A 17,205-nucleotide genomic window follows, 5' to 3' on the forward strand; every position below is an offset into this window, starting at 1 on the left:
GATGGGAGGGGAGGGGAGAGGAGGGGGGAGGATAGGGAAATGGAGCTCGCGTGCGCACACGCGCATGAAGCGGGAGGAGGGGCGGGATCTCACCGCCCTTGGGCGTCCTCCACTCTCCGCCCCACCCCATCCCCTCGCGCGCACTCACGCACACACACGCGTCGGGGCGCTGTCACGTGGAGACTCCTCGCGATCCAGTGCCCACTTCCAAGATGGCGGCGGCGGTGGCTGGGTGCCTCCGTCGGACAGGATGGAGGTTCCTGCGGCTGCAGTGCCGGCCCGGTGAGGGGGCGGCCGGGCGGGGACGGGACCCCCGGGGCCTGGGAGGAATGCGGGGGCAGAGACAGGAGGGGACCCGTGTGACTGTGGCAGAGGGGAACCAGGCTGCTGGCAAGGTGAAGTGAAGGGCACCCGCTTTGACTAGGAGTGTGCATAGCCGCTGTTTAGGTTCCTCTCTATTTCAGACCAAGATGTATCCATGTAGGTAATCCCACCAAGGGCGACTCACAAGCCTTCCACATTCTCTTCCACATAATCTTCCACGTTCTCCTCCACCAGAGAGCTCACGGAAGGCCTCTCTCCAGCTCCCTTGACCTTGCCAAGATACAATGTATTGGAGCATATGGACGGCTGCCCCTTTGTTATCTAACATTCCCACTGCTCGATGACCCCACCTTCCACTTCCATCCTACTTTTCCTCAATGATAACCTTTATGAGCTTCTGGTACCTAGTTCTTTGTTGGTAATATGCTCTAGGCTCTTTACGCCCCCCATTTATCCCTATTTCCATTTCTCCGGAATTTTAATTCTTCTAAGACTTACAATACATCATCAGGAGAATATTCTTATTAAAAATGCAGCCTTTTTTTTCCAAGTAGAAGTTTAGGATTTTAAAACTACTTCCTACTCTACTTTTGGTCCCATCCATTGTCTTTCCGGGGCAGCCAGGTGGCACAACGGATAGAATGCTGGTCCTACAGTCAGGAAGATGAGTAGTCTTCCAGAATTCAAATCTGGCCTCAGATACTTACAAGCTCTGTGTGACCCTGAGCATATCACTTAACCCTGTTTGCCTCAGTTTCCTCATCTGTAAAATGAACTGGAGAAGGAAATGACAAACCACTCCAGTATCTTTGCCAAGAATACCCCAAATGTGGTTCACTAGGAGTCGGAAATGACTGAATAACAAAATTTCCTTTCCAGGATCTTTATGTTGATGAAAGAGGTTTATGTGCAGACCGTTGGACTTATCATAAATTAGACAAAAGGCATCATTCATCCACTTGGTTTTTCCTGTGTAGTTTGAACACTTTTACATGACCCTGGGTCTAATTTAAAATGCTCTACAGTGTTCCAAAATTTGATGCAGTCAGCATAAAGTCATCCACAAATAGGAGGCACTGGAGAACCCCTCTGTAGGTAATCTTCATCTTAGACTACTGTATATTCTTTGTGGTGGTGGCAGCAAATGACTCTCCCTGTTTTATCCCTCACATGATCATCAGGTTGTCAAATACATCTTTCAAGGAATGTTATATAATTTTGAAGTATTTGTGAAAGAGCAGCTTTCTTATTGATAACTTTTGTTTTTATATCCCATTCATTTCCAAATATACACCTTCCCCTCAGTCAAGCCTTCCTTTCTAACAAAGGTCTTAAAAGGAAAAAAGAACAGTTCAGCAAAAATAACCAACATATCAATATAATATTTACAGCATTCTGCACCCTTAGTCCTCAACTCCACAATGAAGGGAATAAAGTTCCTTTTCTGAACTCTTAATGGGGAATGGGAGAGATAAACAAATGTGGTCATTAACATTCAATTTCATTTCATTGTTCATTCCCTATGCACTGTGGTCCTTGTGCATATTTTCTTGGTTCTATTTCAGTCTATGTCAGTTCACAAAATATTTTGCCCTACCAAATCACGTCTTTTTGTAGTCAGTAAACAATAAGCAAGTTGTTCTTAAGTTCTCTACACCTTTTAGTTTTGTGACTAAAACTATAAGTTTCTGTAAAATATCCTTTGCAAAAGCCTCTCTCATACCATCAAGGATGCTCTCAGTATATATGTAGGTTTTTTCATAAAGATTTTGTATAGTTAAGAATCTAGGAATATGGGTTGATTGTTCTATTTTCTCAGTCACAATAAATCATTGCTTTTTCCAGATGCTTCATATATCTTCATAATCTCTGAAATTGTGTTGCCTCTTGCTATTCTCTTTAGTGCATAATTGGCCTGTTCTAGTTGTTCTTCCCATCCTTGTTTTCCTAAATACCGTTTCTACTTCATAAAGCACATCTGAGACTTTATGTCCAAATGTGGTTGCTTGGTTGTTATTGGTAGATAAAATAATGTGTTATAAAAGCCTTTAGAGATATATTCCATTTTTCATCTGCTCATTGTCCTTCCAGTTTTATCTTTTAAAGCCCCTGGGATGATCTGACTTAACTAGGTCTCTCTCAACAAACATTCTATAAACTTATTTTTTCTTCCCTTGTTTCTTCATGCTTTATAAGGCAATAACAGTCATAATCTTCCACAATCCATCTCTGGAAGGTTTTACAAATAACTTTATTATAAAATTATGTTATCTTTACCTTATATCTGTCTTTACTTGGCAAGGAGACAAAGACAGTCTCTAGGTTCTTCTAGCCCCTTTCTAGTAGTGATGGTTTTAGAAGAATTAAATTTCCTTAGAAAATGGCAATATCTATTCATCTCTGTTCTTTTATTAATTTCCCACGGGGGGGGCATCATTTTTAATTTGTTTTTAAAATTTAGACCTGTGATCTCATTGGTTTAGGAAATTTCCTGTGAAACAACTACCTTCACTATATAGACAGGCAGCTCTTCTATAACTTAATCATTCGAGAGATTTATCTGGGGCACTGACAGGTTAAGTAAATTACTCATCGTCATTCAGCTAATATGTGTCAGAGGTTGGAACTGAACCTGGGAGTCTTCAGACTCCAGGGATTCCCATCCATCCATGATGACATCAATAGCTTGTTTAAATACGTCATATGTCGTCCAGTTGGCTGTCATAGTCACAGCAAAAATGGAAGGGATTTATGTAGGACTGAGGATAATTTTACATTTTTATTTTCTTGTTTGTCATGGCCATAGAATTTGACATCAAGTAGCCATCCTATTGGTGATAAATCTCTCCACTGAGGTTCCTCAAAAAAGACACGGTTATTGGAACTACATAAAATCTTTCCAAGATGGTAGATGATGGAGCCTTTAAGAACCCAGTGTCACTTTCATACTATGGTAAAGGCGTCCAAGTAGGACTTTTGCAGGGGAAAAGTCATAGCTGATGCTTAAATAATTCTCTAAGGTTTATAAAATACTTTCAAATGCAATCTCATTTGAGTCTCACAACCAGCCCTGTTAAGTAGGGAAGTACAAACATTATTATCCATAGACTTCATAGGAACTAAAGTTGGAAGGGACCTTAACGATTGCCTAGTCCAACCTCATCATTTTTCAGATTAGGAAAATGAAGCCCAGAAATATTAAGGTCAGATGCCTTATCCAAAGTTACACAAATATTGAAAGATCAGAATTCAAACCCAGATGCCCTGACCCTAAATCCATGACTCTTTTCACTGGACTATGTTGTTTACCATTTTACGGATAGGATTCAGAAGCCCAGATTAAGAAAGTAATTTGTCCATTAACAGTCATTTCAATTACGTCCAACTAGTAGTGACCCCTATTTAGGGTTTTCTTGGCAAAGATACAGGAACGATTTGCCATTTCCTTCTCCGGCTCATTTTATAGATGAGAAAATTGAGGCAAATAGGATTAAGTGACTTGCCCAGGATCATACAGCTAGTAAATGTCTGAGGTAAGGCTTGAACTCAGGAAGAGAATCTGCCTGACTCTAGGCCCAGCTCTCTGTCTGCTACTCACAGCTAATAAATGGCAACTCTAAAATTTAGTCCATGCCTTCTAACTTAAAATCAGGCATTCTGTCCTCTATTATCTCTCCCCCCCCTTTTAAACATTAATATTCTAGCACTTTGTGAACTCATTTCTGTCACCATTGCCCCTTTCTCTTTTACATTTTTGAGTACTCCTCCACTAGTTTGTTTTTACATCTTAACCCTTATTTTAATGGGTTCTTTTTTTTTTTTTTTTGCTTCTTGGAGGGCAATTGGGGTTAAGTGACTTGCCCAAGGTCACACAGCTAGTTTTTGTGTTTAACTGTCTGAGGCCGGATTTGAACTCGGGTCCTCCTGACTCCAGGGCCGGTGCTCTATTCACTGCACCACCTAGCCACCCCATGGGTTCTTTAAGATATGTGATATTTTGATAGGGGACTCAAGAAGGATCTTAAAATTTTACTCATCTAGGAATAATTATTCTTAACCTATTTAATATTTTAAATATGTATATTTTCACTTAGCATTAAATCTGATTCTAATAACTTTATGATTCAGATCCTTTTTCTGCCAAAAGTTTCTGGTTTTGTTCTTTTTTTTTTATCATTGTTTTGCTATTGAGGCAGGCTAGAATCTGGAAAAGTTTTAATATGGGCAACAGCAGACTTATAATCAGCTGTATTATAAACTCAAGGGCAGGACACATGATTTCTCCTTTGTTTATATGCCCCATAATACTAGCTTGCACATAGCAGATTATTAATGTTGAATGGATGAAATACATTATCTTTAATGTCAGATTCTCTTTTGTCAATTCAAACAGAATATTAGGACAAAAAATCTATAATGATTTTCTAGAAAGGAAATCTGTTCTCTACTCAGTTGTAGCAATATCCCCTAATCTTAAATAGTGTTTCTTGTATTCAGAATCTCTTGCAAAAGTTAACTAAAGATTGACTGAACAAGTAATCTTATTTATTACCTATCCATTAAAATATTTATATTGATAAATAAATCTTATTAAAGTTTTAACTGTTCTTTATTCAAATTTTAGATTTGAATTCTCAAATTACTCTTTGTTGTTCAGTCCTGTCTGATTCTTTGTGACCCCATTTGGGATATTCTTGGCAAAGGTACAGGAATGGTTTGATTTTTCTTCTCCAGCTCATCTTATAGGTGAGAAAACTGAGATAAACAGGGTTAAGTGACTTGCCTAGGGTCCCACAGCTAGTAAGTGTCTGAGGCCAGATTTTAATTCAGGAAGATGAATTTTCCTGACTTCAGTTACAGCAGGGTATCCTCTGTGCTGCCCACCTGCCCTAAAATTAGTCATGATTCTGTATTTTATTGAAGCAGATATGGAAATATAGTATAATGGAAAAAACCCTGAACTTTGAATCCAAAGAACTGGATTCAAATCTGGACTGTGCTGCTTACTATTTTTGTGACTTTGGTCAAATCATTTTTACTTCTGTGGACCTTAGTTCCTTCATCTCAAAAAAATTAAGGTTTTATACTAAATAAACTCTGTGGTCCCTTCCAGGCTTAACATTTGGTCCTATGAACTAAATATCTTAAATAAAAATAAGAATAGCTTGTCATAGACCATTTTTTTCTTCTGAGTACATGAATCCATGATCTCATTTGATTTTCAACCCTATGATGTAGGGCAGGCATTAACATCCCCATTTTACAGATTATGAAATAGACATAGAGGAATTAATGATTTGCATATCTCAAAATGGGCAGAAGTAGAATAGGTCCTGGAACCTAGTTCACTCTTTCCATGATAATAACCATAATACTCTTCTTTTGTATAAAACTTAACTGTTTTCCCAAATACTTTCACTTATGTCATATCATTTGTTCTTTATAACACACAAGATAGATGGGGCAGGGATGATGTGCCCCATTTGACAGGTCAAGAAACTGGGCTCAGAAATGTTAAGTGATACCTACAGTCACAGAGCCAAGAAGTGGCATGGCCAAAACTAGAACTCAGCTCTTCTCAGTTCAGTGTCCTACTGTGCCATGCTATTAGGGCTATTTGCTATCTGAGGTCTTCTTCCCAAAGCAAACCCCTAAAATATGTCAGTGTATCCTGTTAGTCTTATTTTATACCATGCGATCTCTGGTACCAATTGTGAATATGTCTATGACTGACCATTCTACCTCTTATTTCAGTGACCAGGTGTCAGCCCTCCCTGATGCCACGTGCCTTCCATGTTTCAGCTTTGGCAATGAAATCTTCAGATGAACAAAAGTACCAGCCCCCACCCTCTTCTTCTCAGCCGCACTCAGAGTCACAGGGAACAGAAGAGCCTAATCCAGAGTCCTCACAGTCACCTCCCCGGTGAGCACCAAGCAGCCCAGTCATCTGATTTCTAGTCTCCCAGAGTGCTAGTATTTTTTATTGATTCCACTACTGAAAAAATGTTATGTTTTTCTGTGTAGTGGCCAAGGGACACATCTGGGTCAAGTAGATCCTTTTATTTATTGAGTAACAACTTTAGTATATACTAGATTCCCTTGCTTTTTAATAACAGTAGTGAGAGAAGAGAATGGAGATCTTTTAAATTCTTTTGTCACTGAAACAGCTGTGACATTGGCACTGGTACAAAGGAAAGTAAGATTGATGTGCTTCTTAGCCCTATAAGAAAACGTAGCATTTGGATCTCAGTCCTCACACTCAGCTTGTTTTCCTTATTTGGGCTTCAGGTATACAGATCAGGGTGGTGAGGAAGATGAGGACTATGAAAGTGAGGATCAGCTGCAGCATCGGATCCTGACTGCAGCTTTGGAATTTGTGCCTGCCCATGGGTGGACCCCAGAAGCCATTGCAGAAGGAGCTCAGGTATATATGTATATGGGGAATCTGTGGATAACTGAAAAGTTAGTAGAGAGTCGAAACTGCTGGACATTTGGGGGATTCTTAGATCTCTTCCCCCAAAAGTGAAAAGAGAGAATATAGCATTCCCTTTCTTCCTGTCTCCTTCCCTTCTCCCACATATACCCGGAGGTTCTTGTCTGTTTTTCTTTATTGTGGTATAATGTAATGAGCACTGAACCTGGAGTCTAGAGTCCTGAGTTCAAATTTTGGTTCTAACACTTATTAGATATAGGACCATGGGAAAGATTCTAAATGTCTATGAGATTCATCTGTATAATATAATAACACTTCCACTATCTAACTCAGGGTTATTGTGAGCAAAGTGTTTTGTGCATCTCAAAACACTACCAAAATGTGAGTCATCATCTTAGAGACTCCTTCAGTCTCTTTCTTTCCTCTTTCACAGTCCCTGGGTCTCTCTAGGGCAGCAGCTGGCATGTTTGGAAACGATGGCAGTGAACTGATCCTGCATTTTGTGACACAGTGCAATGCTAAACTCGGTCGTGTGATGGAAGAGGAACAAAAGCTTGTACAGTTGGGCCAGGCAGAGTGAGTATCCTGTAGTATCAGCACTGAAGAGTATAGGGACACATTTGCTAGGGCCTAGATCTCCCAGCTTGCCCCTAAGTACAAAGTTTTCAGCAGAACAAGTAGAAAAAAGTAAAATCCTGCAGTCCAGCTGTTTTAGGCAAAAAATCCCCACTGACTAGCTGTTCTGATGACTGAAGTTACAGATAGCTTTGGCCAGGTCAGAGTTATGAGCCAGAAAGAGCCATTTCCTACCCTAGGACTGAGGATAGCTCCAAGCCATCTATCTGACACATAGACACACTGTTTTCTTTTCACTCTTCCAGGAAGAGGAAGACAGACCAGTTCCTGAGGGATGCAGTGGAAACCAGACTGAGAATGCTGATCCCATATATTGAACATTGGCCCCGGGTACAAAGTTTATATGTAATCCTCATATCATTATTAATAACAATGATAACATTAATAATACTAAGCACCAACTCAGCCCTGAGTACTGTACCAAAGTTAACTCATTAATCTTCACAGCAAATGAAAAGCCTAGAAATACACAGTAAGTGTGATAGGACCAGGACTCAAACCCACCTCTATTAAATAATTTAAAGTGACTCTTAATCCTTTTTTGGAGCATGGGGAAGGGAAATAGGGACATTCTGGCAATATGAAATGGCCTTGGGCCCTGGCTCACAGGAGAGGCTCAGTCGTACCAGCCTAAGCAAGCTTCACTGTTATAAGGTGGTAGGAGTCCATGAAGTAGTAGAAAGCAAGTGGTTTTATTGCTGCATCTGTAACATAGAGTACTTTTGGGGCAGCTAGGTGGCGCAGTGAATAGAGCACCAGCCCTGGAGTCAAAAAGACCTGAGTTCAAACCCAGCCTGACACTTGATGTGTCACCTGTCACTAGCTGTGTGACCTTGGGCAAGTCACTTAACCCCAATTATCTTGCCTTGCCTTCTCCCCTCCAAAAAAATAATAACATAGGGTACTTTGGGTAGTTTCTAACAACCATCTCATGTTCTCTGGGCCTAAGAGGAGGCTCTGGGTTGAGGAAAGCAAGGACACGAAAGTAAAAAAGTTTGACGTGTTTTGGTAATCCAGTTTTGCTTAAGTATAGGGCATGGTAATAGAGAAATTGTGGGAACTAATAATGAAAATATAGCTATATTGAGGCCATGTTATGGATGGTATTGAATGCCATCCTATAAGGAATTTAAATTTAGACTTTGGCCTGATAGATGATACCAAACCAGTGAAGATTTTTTAGCATGGATGAGAGAGATATAGTTAGAGCTACAATTTGAGGAATGTTAATCTGGCATTATTATGCAGAAGATTGCTGAAGTGGGAAGGCCAGTTAGGAGGCCACTGCAGTCCATTTGGTGAAAAGTTATGAAGGCCTGAAGTAGAGTGTCCACATTGAAAAAGGAAAGAAGGGATGCCATCAATCACCCGAATAAAGTTATGCTGCTACCAATGCTGAGCCCAGGTACTACATGATGCATCAAGCACTGGTTTTCCTTGCTTGTTGCCAACAGAAGTGTGTCTGGGTGATCGAGGAAACTGACGAACAACTCAGGCAAGCAGGGCTGTCAAGACGTCATGCTACTTAGCTAGACTTGACCCATCACCAATGAAGAAAAGATTATCCTGTATTTGTTTCTGTGTTGTTTCCTTTTTAGGCCCTTGGCATCCTTGTGCTCCCTCATAATATCCCAGCCAGCCTAACCCTCCTCACCAGTATGGTAGATGACATGTGGCACTACGCTGGAGACCAGTCCACTGACGTAAGTACCTGCTACAAGTTCTGCCCACTTGTACTTATGCCTAGAACAATTGTGGGGTGATCTGCTACAGTCACCAAGAGATTTAGGGCTCTTAGAACACAGGTATATGATGGTCTGATTTAAGTCTCAGTTAACTCCCAAACTTAAAATGAAGATTCCTTATAGAATTTTATGAAAGTTCTCTAATTATAAGCCTCCTTCATGGGACCTGCAGTATCATCATCTCAGAAAAAAAGACAAATTGAAACAATAAAGAAAGGCAGTGGCGTGTTCTTTGATGACAGTTCTAACAGAGGTAACTATAGGCTTTAACTTTTTTTTCAAAGTTCAGTGTCCTGACCACAAAACCAAAAGTTGTTACAGCATTTTTTCTTACCTACAATAATGACTCAAAACCCAAGAGATTGTTTCTATTTAGAACTGCTTTTTTATAACCATTTCCCAGCAACCTCTCAAGATTTAAATCCTGCAGCAGAGTCTCTTGGTGTTTTGGTTTTTTTTTTTTTAACTCAGGCTGATTTCATTAGCACCAGTCTCAAAAAAGAATGCCACTAAAACACCCATCTCTTTAAAAAGAAACTCCCTTCCCCCAGCCCACTTCTTCCTCCACTGAGAGATCAATAAACTCATTTAAAGCAGCCACCAACAAAGAATCTGCCTTGTTAAAAAGCATCATCTTTTTGGCTGGAAGTAAAAGAAGTAACATATACCTTCATGAAAACAATTAATAAGTGATGGTATTTTGTGGAATCTGGGTAGGGGAAGCAGAGAAAGACTCCCACCACAGTTGTAATAAACTGCTTTAATAAACTTCCTCCATGTGGGAATATACCACCGACTGAGATGGTAGGAAAATGAAATTGGAAAGCAAAGAAATTAAAGGAATAAAACACTAAGCAGCTGAGGTGGTGCTTTAAAGAGGGGTTTACCAGGACAGGCTCCTCCTCCCTTGTGCGGTTACAAGTTGCTGAAGGCCTCTCCTAACTCTGGAGAACCACTGCGTAGGCCAAAAGGAAGGGAAGCAACAAGGCAAAGGAAGATCTTGCCCTAATGTCACATCTGGCTTTGGCCCAAGTGTGTTCTCTTGCAGGGTCCACACCAACTCAGATTCGTTTTCTTGGCTTGCTTTTGATACAGATTAACTGGTATACACGTCGGGCAGTATTGGCTGGCATCTACAACACTACAGAGCTAGTGATGATGCAAGACTCATCTCCTGACTTTGAAGACACTTGGCGCTTCCTTGAAAACAGGATCAATGATGCCATGAACATGGGACACACAGCCAAACAGGTTATCTGAAGTCAACTTTGTTGGGACAGCATGGGAGCTGTTCTACCATAATCCTCCCACCAGCAGCAAGGCTAGGTAGCACGCGTAGAGCCCCAGCCCTGGAGTCAGGAGGACCTGAGTTCAAATCTCACCTCAAACACTTGACACACTGACTAGCTGTGTGACTTTGGGCAAGTCACTTAACCCCAACTGCCCTCCAAAAAAGTAAAAAAAAAAAATGAAAACATATTGCCCTGCAAATTCTTGGGGGAGGCTAGGTGGCACAGTGAATAGAGCCCTGGAGTCAGGAGGACCTGAGTTCAAATCCAGCCTCAGACACTTAACACACACACACACACACATACATATACATACATACATATACACATACACATACAAAAAAACTAGCTATATGACTCTGGGCAAGTCACTTAACCCCAATTGCCCTACCTTCCCCCCTCGAAAAAAAAAAAGCAAAAAAATAATAATAATAATCCTCCCACTGGTGATGTTCTAAACTTTGGTGAATAAAAACGTGTCACCTGCAACTGTACACTAAAACACTCCCTTCCCTCATGCTCAGAATGGGTGGCACATACATAGACACTTAAAGAATCTAACCTTTTGTACCCTACCACTGTACTTCAGTAGCCATTGCTCCGGTGAATCATTTGACCTCTGCATAGGCAGTTAAACCATCTTTTAGTATAAAGGTATCAAAGACTAGGCCCACAACCTAGTTTGACCCAAGCCAAATTAGCATATAACTGGGAATTATTTAACAAAATAAATATACAATAAAGCATAGATTTTGTTAATTTGTGGTTTTCTAAGTCATTGTGCAGCCCACAGAGAGTTATTCTATTTGCATTTGAGACTACTGTTCTAGTGCACAGACTCCTTTATCTGGGCTAAATATGCTTGTTTTTTAATGCCTGCTTTACCTTTAATTACCTGTTAGAGAACTTGAAAGCTTTCATTCTGTTTTTCTTAGTTCAAATCTACGGGGGAAGCACTTGTGCAGGGAATGATGGGAGCAGCCGTGACTGTGAGTATTATTGGGGTTTGCATTGCCTAAAACCTCAAATGCTGTGTAATTCAAGTAATTTTAATTCTTGAAGTGGAAAGTAAAAAAAAGGCCAACACTAGTTTAATCTCATGGACCCACTAGTTTCAGTTGTCCCACCTCTTCAGTCTTCCTGTGGCACTGGGGAAAATATCAGAGCCTGCAGTCAATGGTATATTGTGTAATAACTAGTATTTATATGAAGCTTTAAAATTTACACAATGCTTTTTCCTACATTATCTCATTAAGTATTGCATCATATCACTGCTATTCCTCCAAACTCTGTTATTCCCAGTAACCACTACCTGATTTTTAGTCAGGACCAGACTCTAACCTTTCCTTCCATCTGCTTTCATTTGTCTTCATCAGCTCAAGAACTTGACAGGCCTAAACCAGCGTCGATGAGGAGGAAGGAGAGTGAGCCTGAGTGCCCAGAAGAAAATGAAAGTATTTTGACAGCTCTTTGAAAAACATAAAGTGCTGTACCAATGTAAAGTATTATTCAGAACAAATAAGAGTTTGTCCCAAACATTACCCTGTGCAACGAACCATCTATGTGCTGGTTGCTTTGCTGACTATTCCTGGCCAAAAACTGGGTCAGTTCTTCAGTTCCTAATGCCACATCAGACCTCTTGTCTTCAGCAACCTCACACCTCTGTGTAGCAACTGTGTTATTAGAAAATCAAAACTTCACCCAAGATGCCCACTGAGTACCTTACACTCACCATCCCAACACATTATGGGCCCTGGGAATATATTAATCATGTTTTAACCCTCTCCTAAGAACTTCTTAAGGCTATAATTTGATAACTGAATTCTACCTTTGTTCTCCTGTGAGTACTATTACATTGCCATCCATCCCAGTTGTGCTGTTTGAAAGGGCAGCATAGTTCATGTGTATTACACATAATCTTTGAGGTGGTCCCACACTGAAATCTGCTTTTCTGCATAAGGTCTTTCTAGGACACTTATGGAGAGGGGAAGGGTGGGCATCATCTTTGATTCAGGTGTTTGCCAGATGGTTGTGCCCATTTATGCCTTGCATATGGTCCTACGCCCTGTTTCTTAGGGAGCCTTATACCTATTCTGTTAAGGAATTGTTAGTGAATTTAGATTCTGTAAAGAAGATAATAAAATTGTTTGTTTGGAACAACTCCATTTGTTAGTGTGTCCTTAGAAGTGCAGAAGGGCAGTACTAAGAGGTGACCTCTCTTCTACCTTGCTCTTTTTTTTTTAAATAGAAGAATTTATTTCTTTTGTAGAAATTTTGTTCATTAGTAGAAACCAGAGGGAAACAGAGCATTGCCACACAAACTCATCAAATAAATGAAACACAAAAAAGAGAAATACAAATAGCAAGGAAAATACATCTTTTTATACTTTTTAATGTTTTCTTATGTTTCTTTCATTACATATAATGTAATGTTGCACACACACAGTCTTAGAGAGGTTGAATGGTGTAATCTATAATGGGCTAGTAAATAATTTAATCTCTCAGTGCTTCAAACAACTCTCTGCTTTGAGGGCTACTGAGCCCTTTTCAGGGCTGCTTTCCACTGCATCCCAAGCCATCGACATTTTCTATGATGCAAATATAGTCCTAATACACACTTAGCTTAAAAAGTAACCCGGTGAATTCTTCCAAAGTTGGCCTGTTTCCAAATCATTCCTTCCAAGAGAGGCCAGGTCAGAAAAGCTCTTTGGCAATGGGTCACCAAGCAATCAACTGAATGCTTCCATAGCTGATCCAATCTCATTGTTAATCCAATCTTCTCATGCTTCTCTTGCTTCTTGTATTTAAACATCAAATTTTCTGTTCAGCTCTGGTTTTTTCATCAAGAATGCTTGAAAGTCCTCTATTTCCTTGAATGACCATATTTTCCTCTGAAATATTATACTCAGTTTTGCTGGGTAGGTGATTCTTGGTTTTAATCCTAGCTCCTTTGACCTCAGGAATATCGTATTCCAAGCCCTTCAATTCCTTAATGTAGAAGCTGCTAGATCTTGTGTTATCCTGATTGTGTTTCCACAATATTTAAATTGTTCCTTCCTGACTGCTTGTAATATTTTCTCCTTGACCTGGGAACTCTGGAGTTTGGCTATGATATTCCTAGGAGTTTTTGGGATCTTTTTCAAGAGGTGATAAGTGGATTCTTTCAATTCCTATTTTGCCCTCTGGTTCTAAAATATCAGGGCAATTTTCCTTGAGAATTTCTTGAAGGATGACTTCTAGGTTCTTTTTTTGATCATGGCTTTTAGGTAGTCCAACAATTTTTAAAATTATCTCTCCTGGATCCATTTTCCAGGTCAGTGGTTTTTCCAGTGAGATATTTCACATTGCCTTCAATTTTTTCATTTGTTTGGATCTGTTTTATAGTATCTTGATTTCTCATAAAGTCATTAGCTTCCATTTGCTCCATCCTGATTCTGAGGGAATTATTCTCTTTAGGGAGCTTTTGAAATTCTTTTTCCATCTGTCAGATTTGGCTTTTTAAGGCATTCTTCTCATTGGCTTTTTGGGCCTTCTTTGCCATTTGAGTTAGTCTATTTTTTAAGGTGTTATTTTCTTCAGTCAGGTTGTTGACTCTCTTTTCATGATTTTCTTACATCATTCATATTTCTCTTACCAATTTTTCCTCCACTTCTCTTACTTGATTTTTAAAATCTTTCTTGAGCTCCTCTATGGCCTATAATCAATTCATATTTTTCTTGGAAGCTTTTGATACAAGAGTTCTGGCTTTGTTGTCTTCCTCCCATTCCATGCTTTGAACCTTTTCATCCCCAAAAAAGGAATCTAAGGTTTGATTACTTTGCTTCCTCTGTCTGCTCGTGTTGCCAGTCAATTACATGACTTTTGAGCTCTTTGCCACAGTAGAACTCTGCTTCCAGAGAGGAGAGCTTTGTCCCAAATTGCTGGGGTTTTTGTAGCTGCTGGAGCTATTAGGAGGGTACCCTCTCTGCAGCCCCCACAAGCTCTGACCCACTGGCCACACACCCCAGGACCTCTACCCTAGACAGTGATCCAGATCCAAGCAGATTAAAGCAAAAGTGATTATCCTCTGAATGGTTGCTTGGTCCCTCTACAATCTGCAGGCCAGGAGCTCTGGAGGCAGTCTCATGAGGAAGCAGCTACAACTCTGCCACCTCTTGCCCCAGGGGCAGGGGCTGGACTGTGCCCTTTCTTTCCAACAGAATTTCCCACTGACCTTTTACTTGCTTTTTGGTGTTTATGGGTTGAGGAGTCTGGAAACTGCCACAGCTGCTGGTGATTCTCTCTCCTGAAGTCTGGTCGGGGCCACCCTGAGGCCAAAGCCAAGTGGGGGACTGCGCTCTGCTCCCAGCGTCCTACAATGGACTCTTCCTGTAGGCCTGCCAGGCTGCCTTCAGCAGGAGATTTGTTTCTCTCTATCACTTTGTGGATTCTGTAGCTCTAAAAGTTGTTTAGAGTCATATTTTATAGGTATTTGTGATGGTTATTGGGGGAGCTCACAGAATTTCCTGCTTCTGTGCTGCCATCTTAGCTCCACCCTCCCTTCTACCTTGTTCTAGATTTTGTTTCTTCCCCAGCTTTGTTCTGTCAACCAAAATCTGCCTCACACACTTTGTATCCAATTGCTCCTCCGCTGACTCCTTTCCTTCTGCCTACAAATGCACACACTTTTCCCTAAATTTAAAAATAAAAAATCTAAACCTTCTTTATTCATGCTATTCACTCCAGCTGTTTTGTTTCTCACCTTTCAGCACCAAACTTCTCAAATGAATAGTCTACATTCACTGGTTCTCCTTGCGTCTCATTAACATTTTTGTCGTCTAGTTTCCTTCACTACTGAAACAATGTTCTTTAAGGTCAGAAAGAAGTATTCAGGGGCGTCCAGGTAGCACAGCAAGTAAGAGCACCGGCTCCAGTGTTGAGAAGACCTGGAGATCGAATCCCGGGCTCAGACACTTAGCACCCACCCAGAAACACCTGGCCGTGTAACCTTGAGCAAGTTACTTAACCCCAATTGCTTAGGGGCGGCCGGGTGGCTCAGCGAGTAAGAGCACCGGTTCCAGTGTTGGGACGACTCAGCACCACACCCAGAAATAACTGGCCGTGTAACCTTGAGCAAGTTACTTAACCCCAATTGCTTAAAAAAAAAAAAAAGAAGTATTCAGAGAAGAGGCAACAGGATATAGTGGAAAGAGAATGAGAAAATGTAAATTTTAACCCCAGTTTTTCCAATTATTGACTGTTCCTCATGTCTGAACTGGAGATAATAATTTCTTTGTGTTCTACATGGGATTATTAAGGATCAAATGAGATAACTCATATGAAACACATTATAACCATAAGAATTCCTCTCTCATTAATGATAATCACAATATTTAGTGGCCTTTTTCTATGCTCCTCCACTTTGATTTTTGGAGTATATGACCCTGGTGAAAAGCAATTTCACTTGCACCTTGAAATTGCCAGCGTAGCTCCTTCCATAACATTTACTATCCTGCTTCCCCTTCCCCTACTAACTTATTTTTCTCCTTTTCCATTACCTCTTCTTCCTCCTATCCTCTACATGTGGACATTCACCAAGGTTCTTTTTTGTCTTGGTACTCTCTGTTGGCAAACTCGTCCACTCCCGCAGTTCTAACTATTAGTTGTGAGAATAACTCCTAAATTGTTAAGTCCAGATTCATATTTTCTTTCACCTGCTAGCTGGACAACTCTACCTGTGTGCTTTAAGACGCCTCAAACTCATGACATTAGACAAGTTACTTCTCTACTCTGGGCCTGTTTTGTCTATAAAATAAGGGGGTTGGAATAGAAGATCTCTGACGGTCTCTTTCAACACTAAAAATTCAATAGTCCTATGTGTAAAACCAAATTCTCCCTCTTTCCTCAGCCCAGCCTCTCCGCATGGCATTGTGTATAATGTTGAATTTGGAGTCAAAAAGACCTGGGCCCCAATCCTACTTCTTATGTTTACTACCTCTGTATCTATAGACAAATAACAACCTCATTTGGCCTCAGTTTTAACATCTGTGAAATGGAGTTTGACTAGATAATGATTCCTAAGGTCCTTTTGAGCTCTAAATCTCTGATACTCTTCTGGACTCTGTTATTTGACAGCAGCATCTTCCCCATCCCTAAAGTTTAAAAACAGATTTAAGACTATATTGTATGTATCTTCATATATCTCCACAATATGGGCCTAGGCCCAGCCCAGAGCCTTGCACATAGGATAAACAACAACAAACATTTGTTGGTTGAAAAAATAAAATCAGGTTTGTGAAAAAGGAACTTAACCTGGGAAAAGAGTTAGTTCTGTCTTCCTATGGGACATTTTAGAGCTCCCAGTGACCTTAAGGGATTGACCACAGGATCAAGTAAATGGTTGGTACTGCAGCTGCCAGTGGGGCCCCAGGTGTTTTCATAGTTCCTAATTCAAATATTTATTAATCACCTATGTGCAGATCACTCTGAAAAAGATAACCAGTTGAGCAGGCATTTGGGAAGGTATGGTGCCTTCCCACCATAGAGGTCACAGCCCAGCAGGGCAGTAAGATTCATATACATAATTACAACACAAAATAACGAAGAGTGAATTCATTAAAAGTGCAAATTAGTGCCCCCAAAAAGGTTGCCAAGACTGGAGGAATCAGGTAAGGCTTCAAAGAGGAGGAGACATTTAATTTAGCTGTAGTACTAGCTGGTCAAGGATCTCTGGAAGTGAATCCTAGAGAGAACTAGGAGGAAACTGTGTAAGGACAAATGAGAATTAGAGCTGTTCAGA

The 17,205-nt window shown here is 40.4% G+C and overlaps 1 protein-coding gene across 1 annotated transcript; it reads left to right on the forward strand.

Annotated features, from left to right (window-relative positions):
* The first annotated feature begins 123 nt into the window (after positions 1 to 123).
* COQ9 (coenzyme Q9) lies at positions 124 to 12,587 on the forward strand. The gene is made up of 9 exons (XM_069107810.1): positions 124 to 282; positions 6,079 to 6,247; positions 6,613 to 6,748; positions 7,191 to 7,333; positions 7,639 to 7,723; positions 8,992 to 9,096; positions 10,234 to 10,389; positions 11,363 to 11,416; positions 11,804 to 12,587. The coding sequence occupies exons 1-9, from the start codon at positions 213 to 215 to the stop codon at positions 11,837 to 11,839; spliced, it is 954 nt and encodes a 317-aa protein (XP_068963911.1). The 5' UTR covers positions 124 to 212; the 3' UTR covers positions 11,840 to 12,587.
* The last annotated feature ends 4,618 nt before the right edge of the window (positions 12,588 to 17,205 follow it).

This window comes from Petaurus breviceps, unplaced genomic scaffold, assembly GCF_028583685.1.
Source record: "Petaurus breviceps papuanus isolate PSGF00001 unplaced genomic scaffold, PetGlider_PUasm1.0 90281, whole genome shotgun sequence".
Classification (NCBI taxonomy): Eukaryota; Metazoa; Chordata; class Mammalia; order Diprotodontia; family Petauridae; genus Petaurus; species Petaurus breviceps.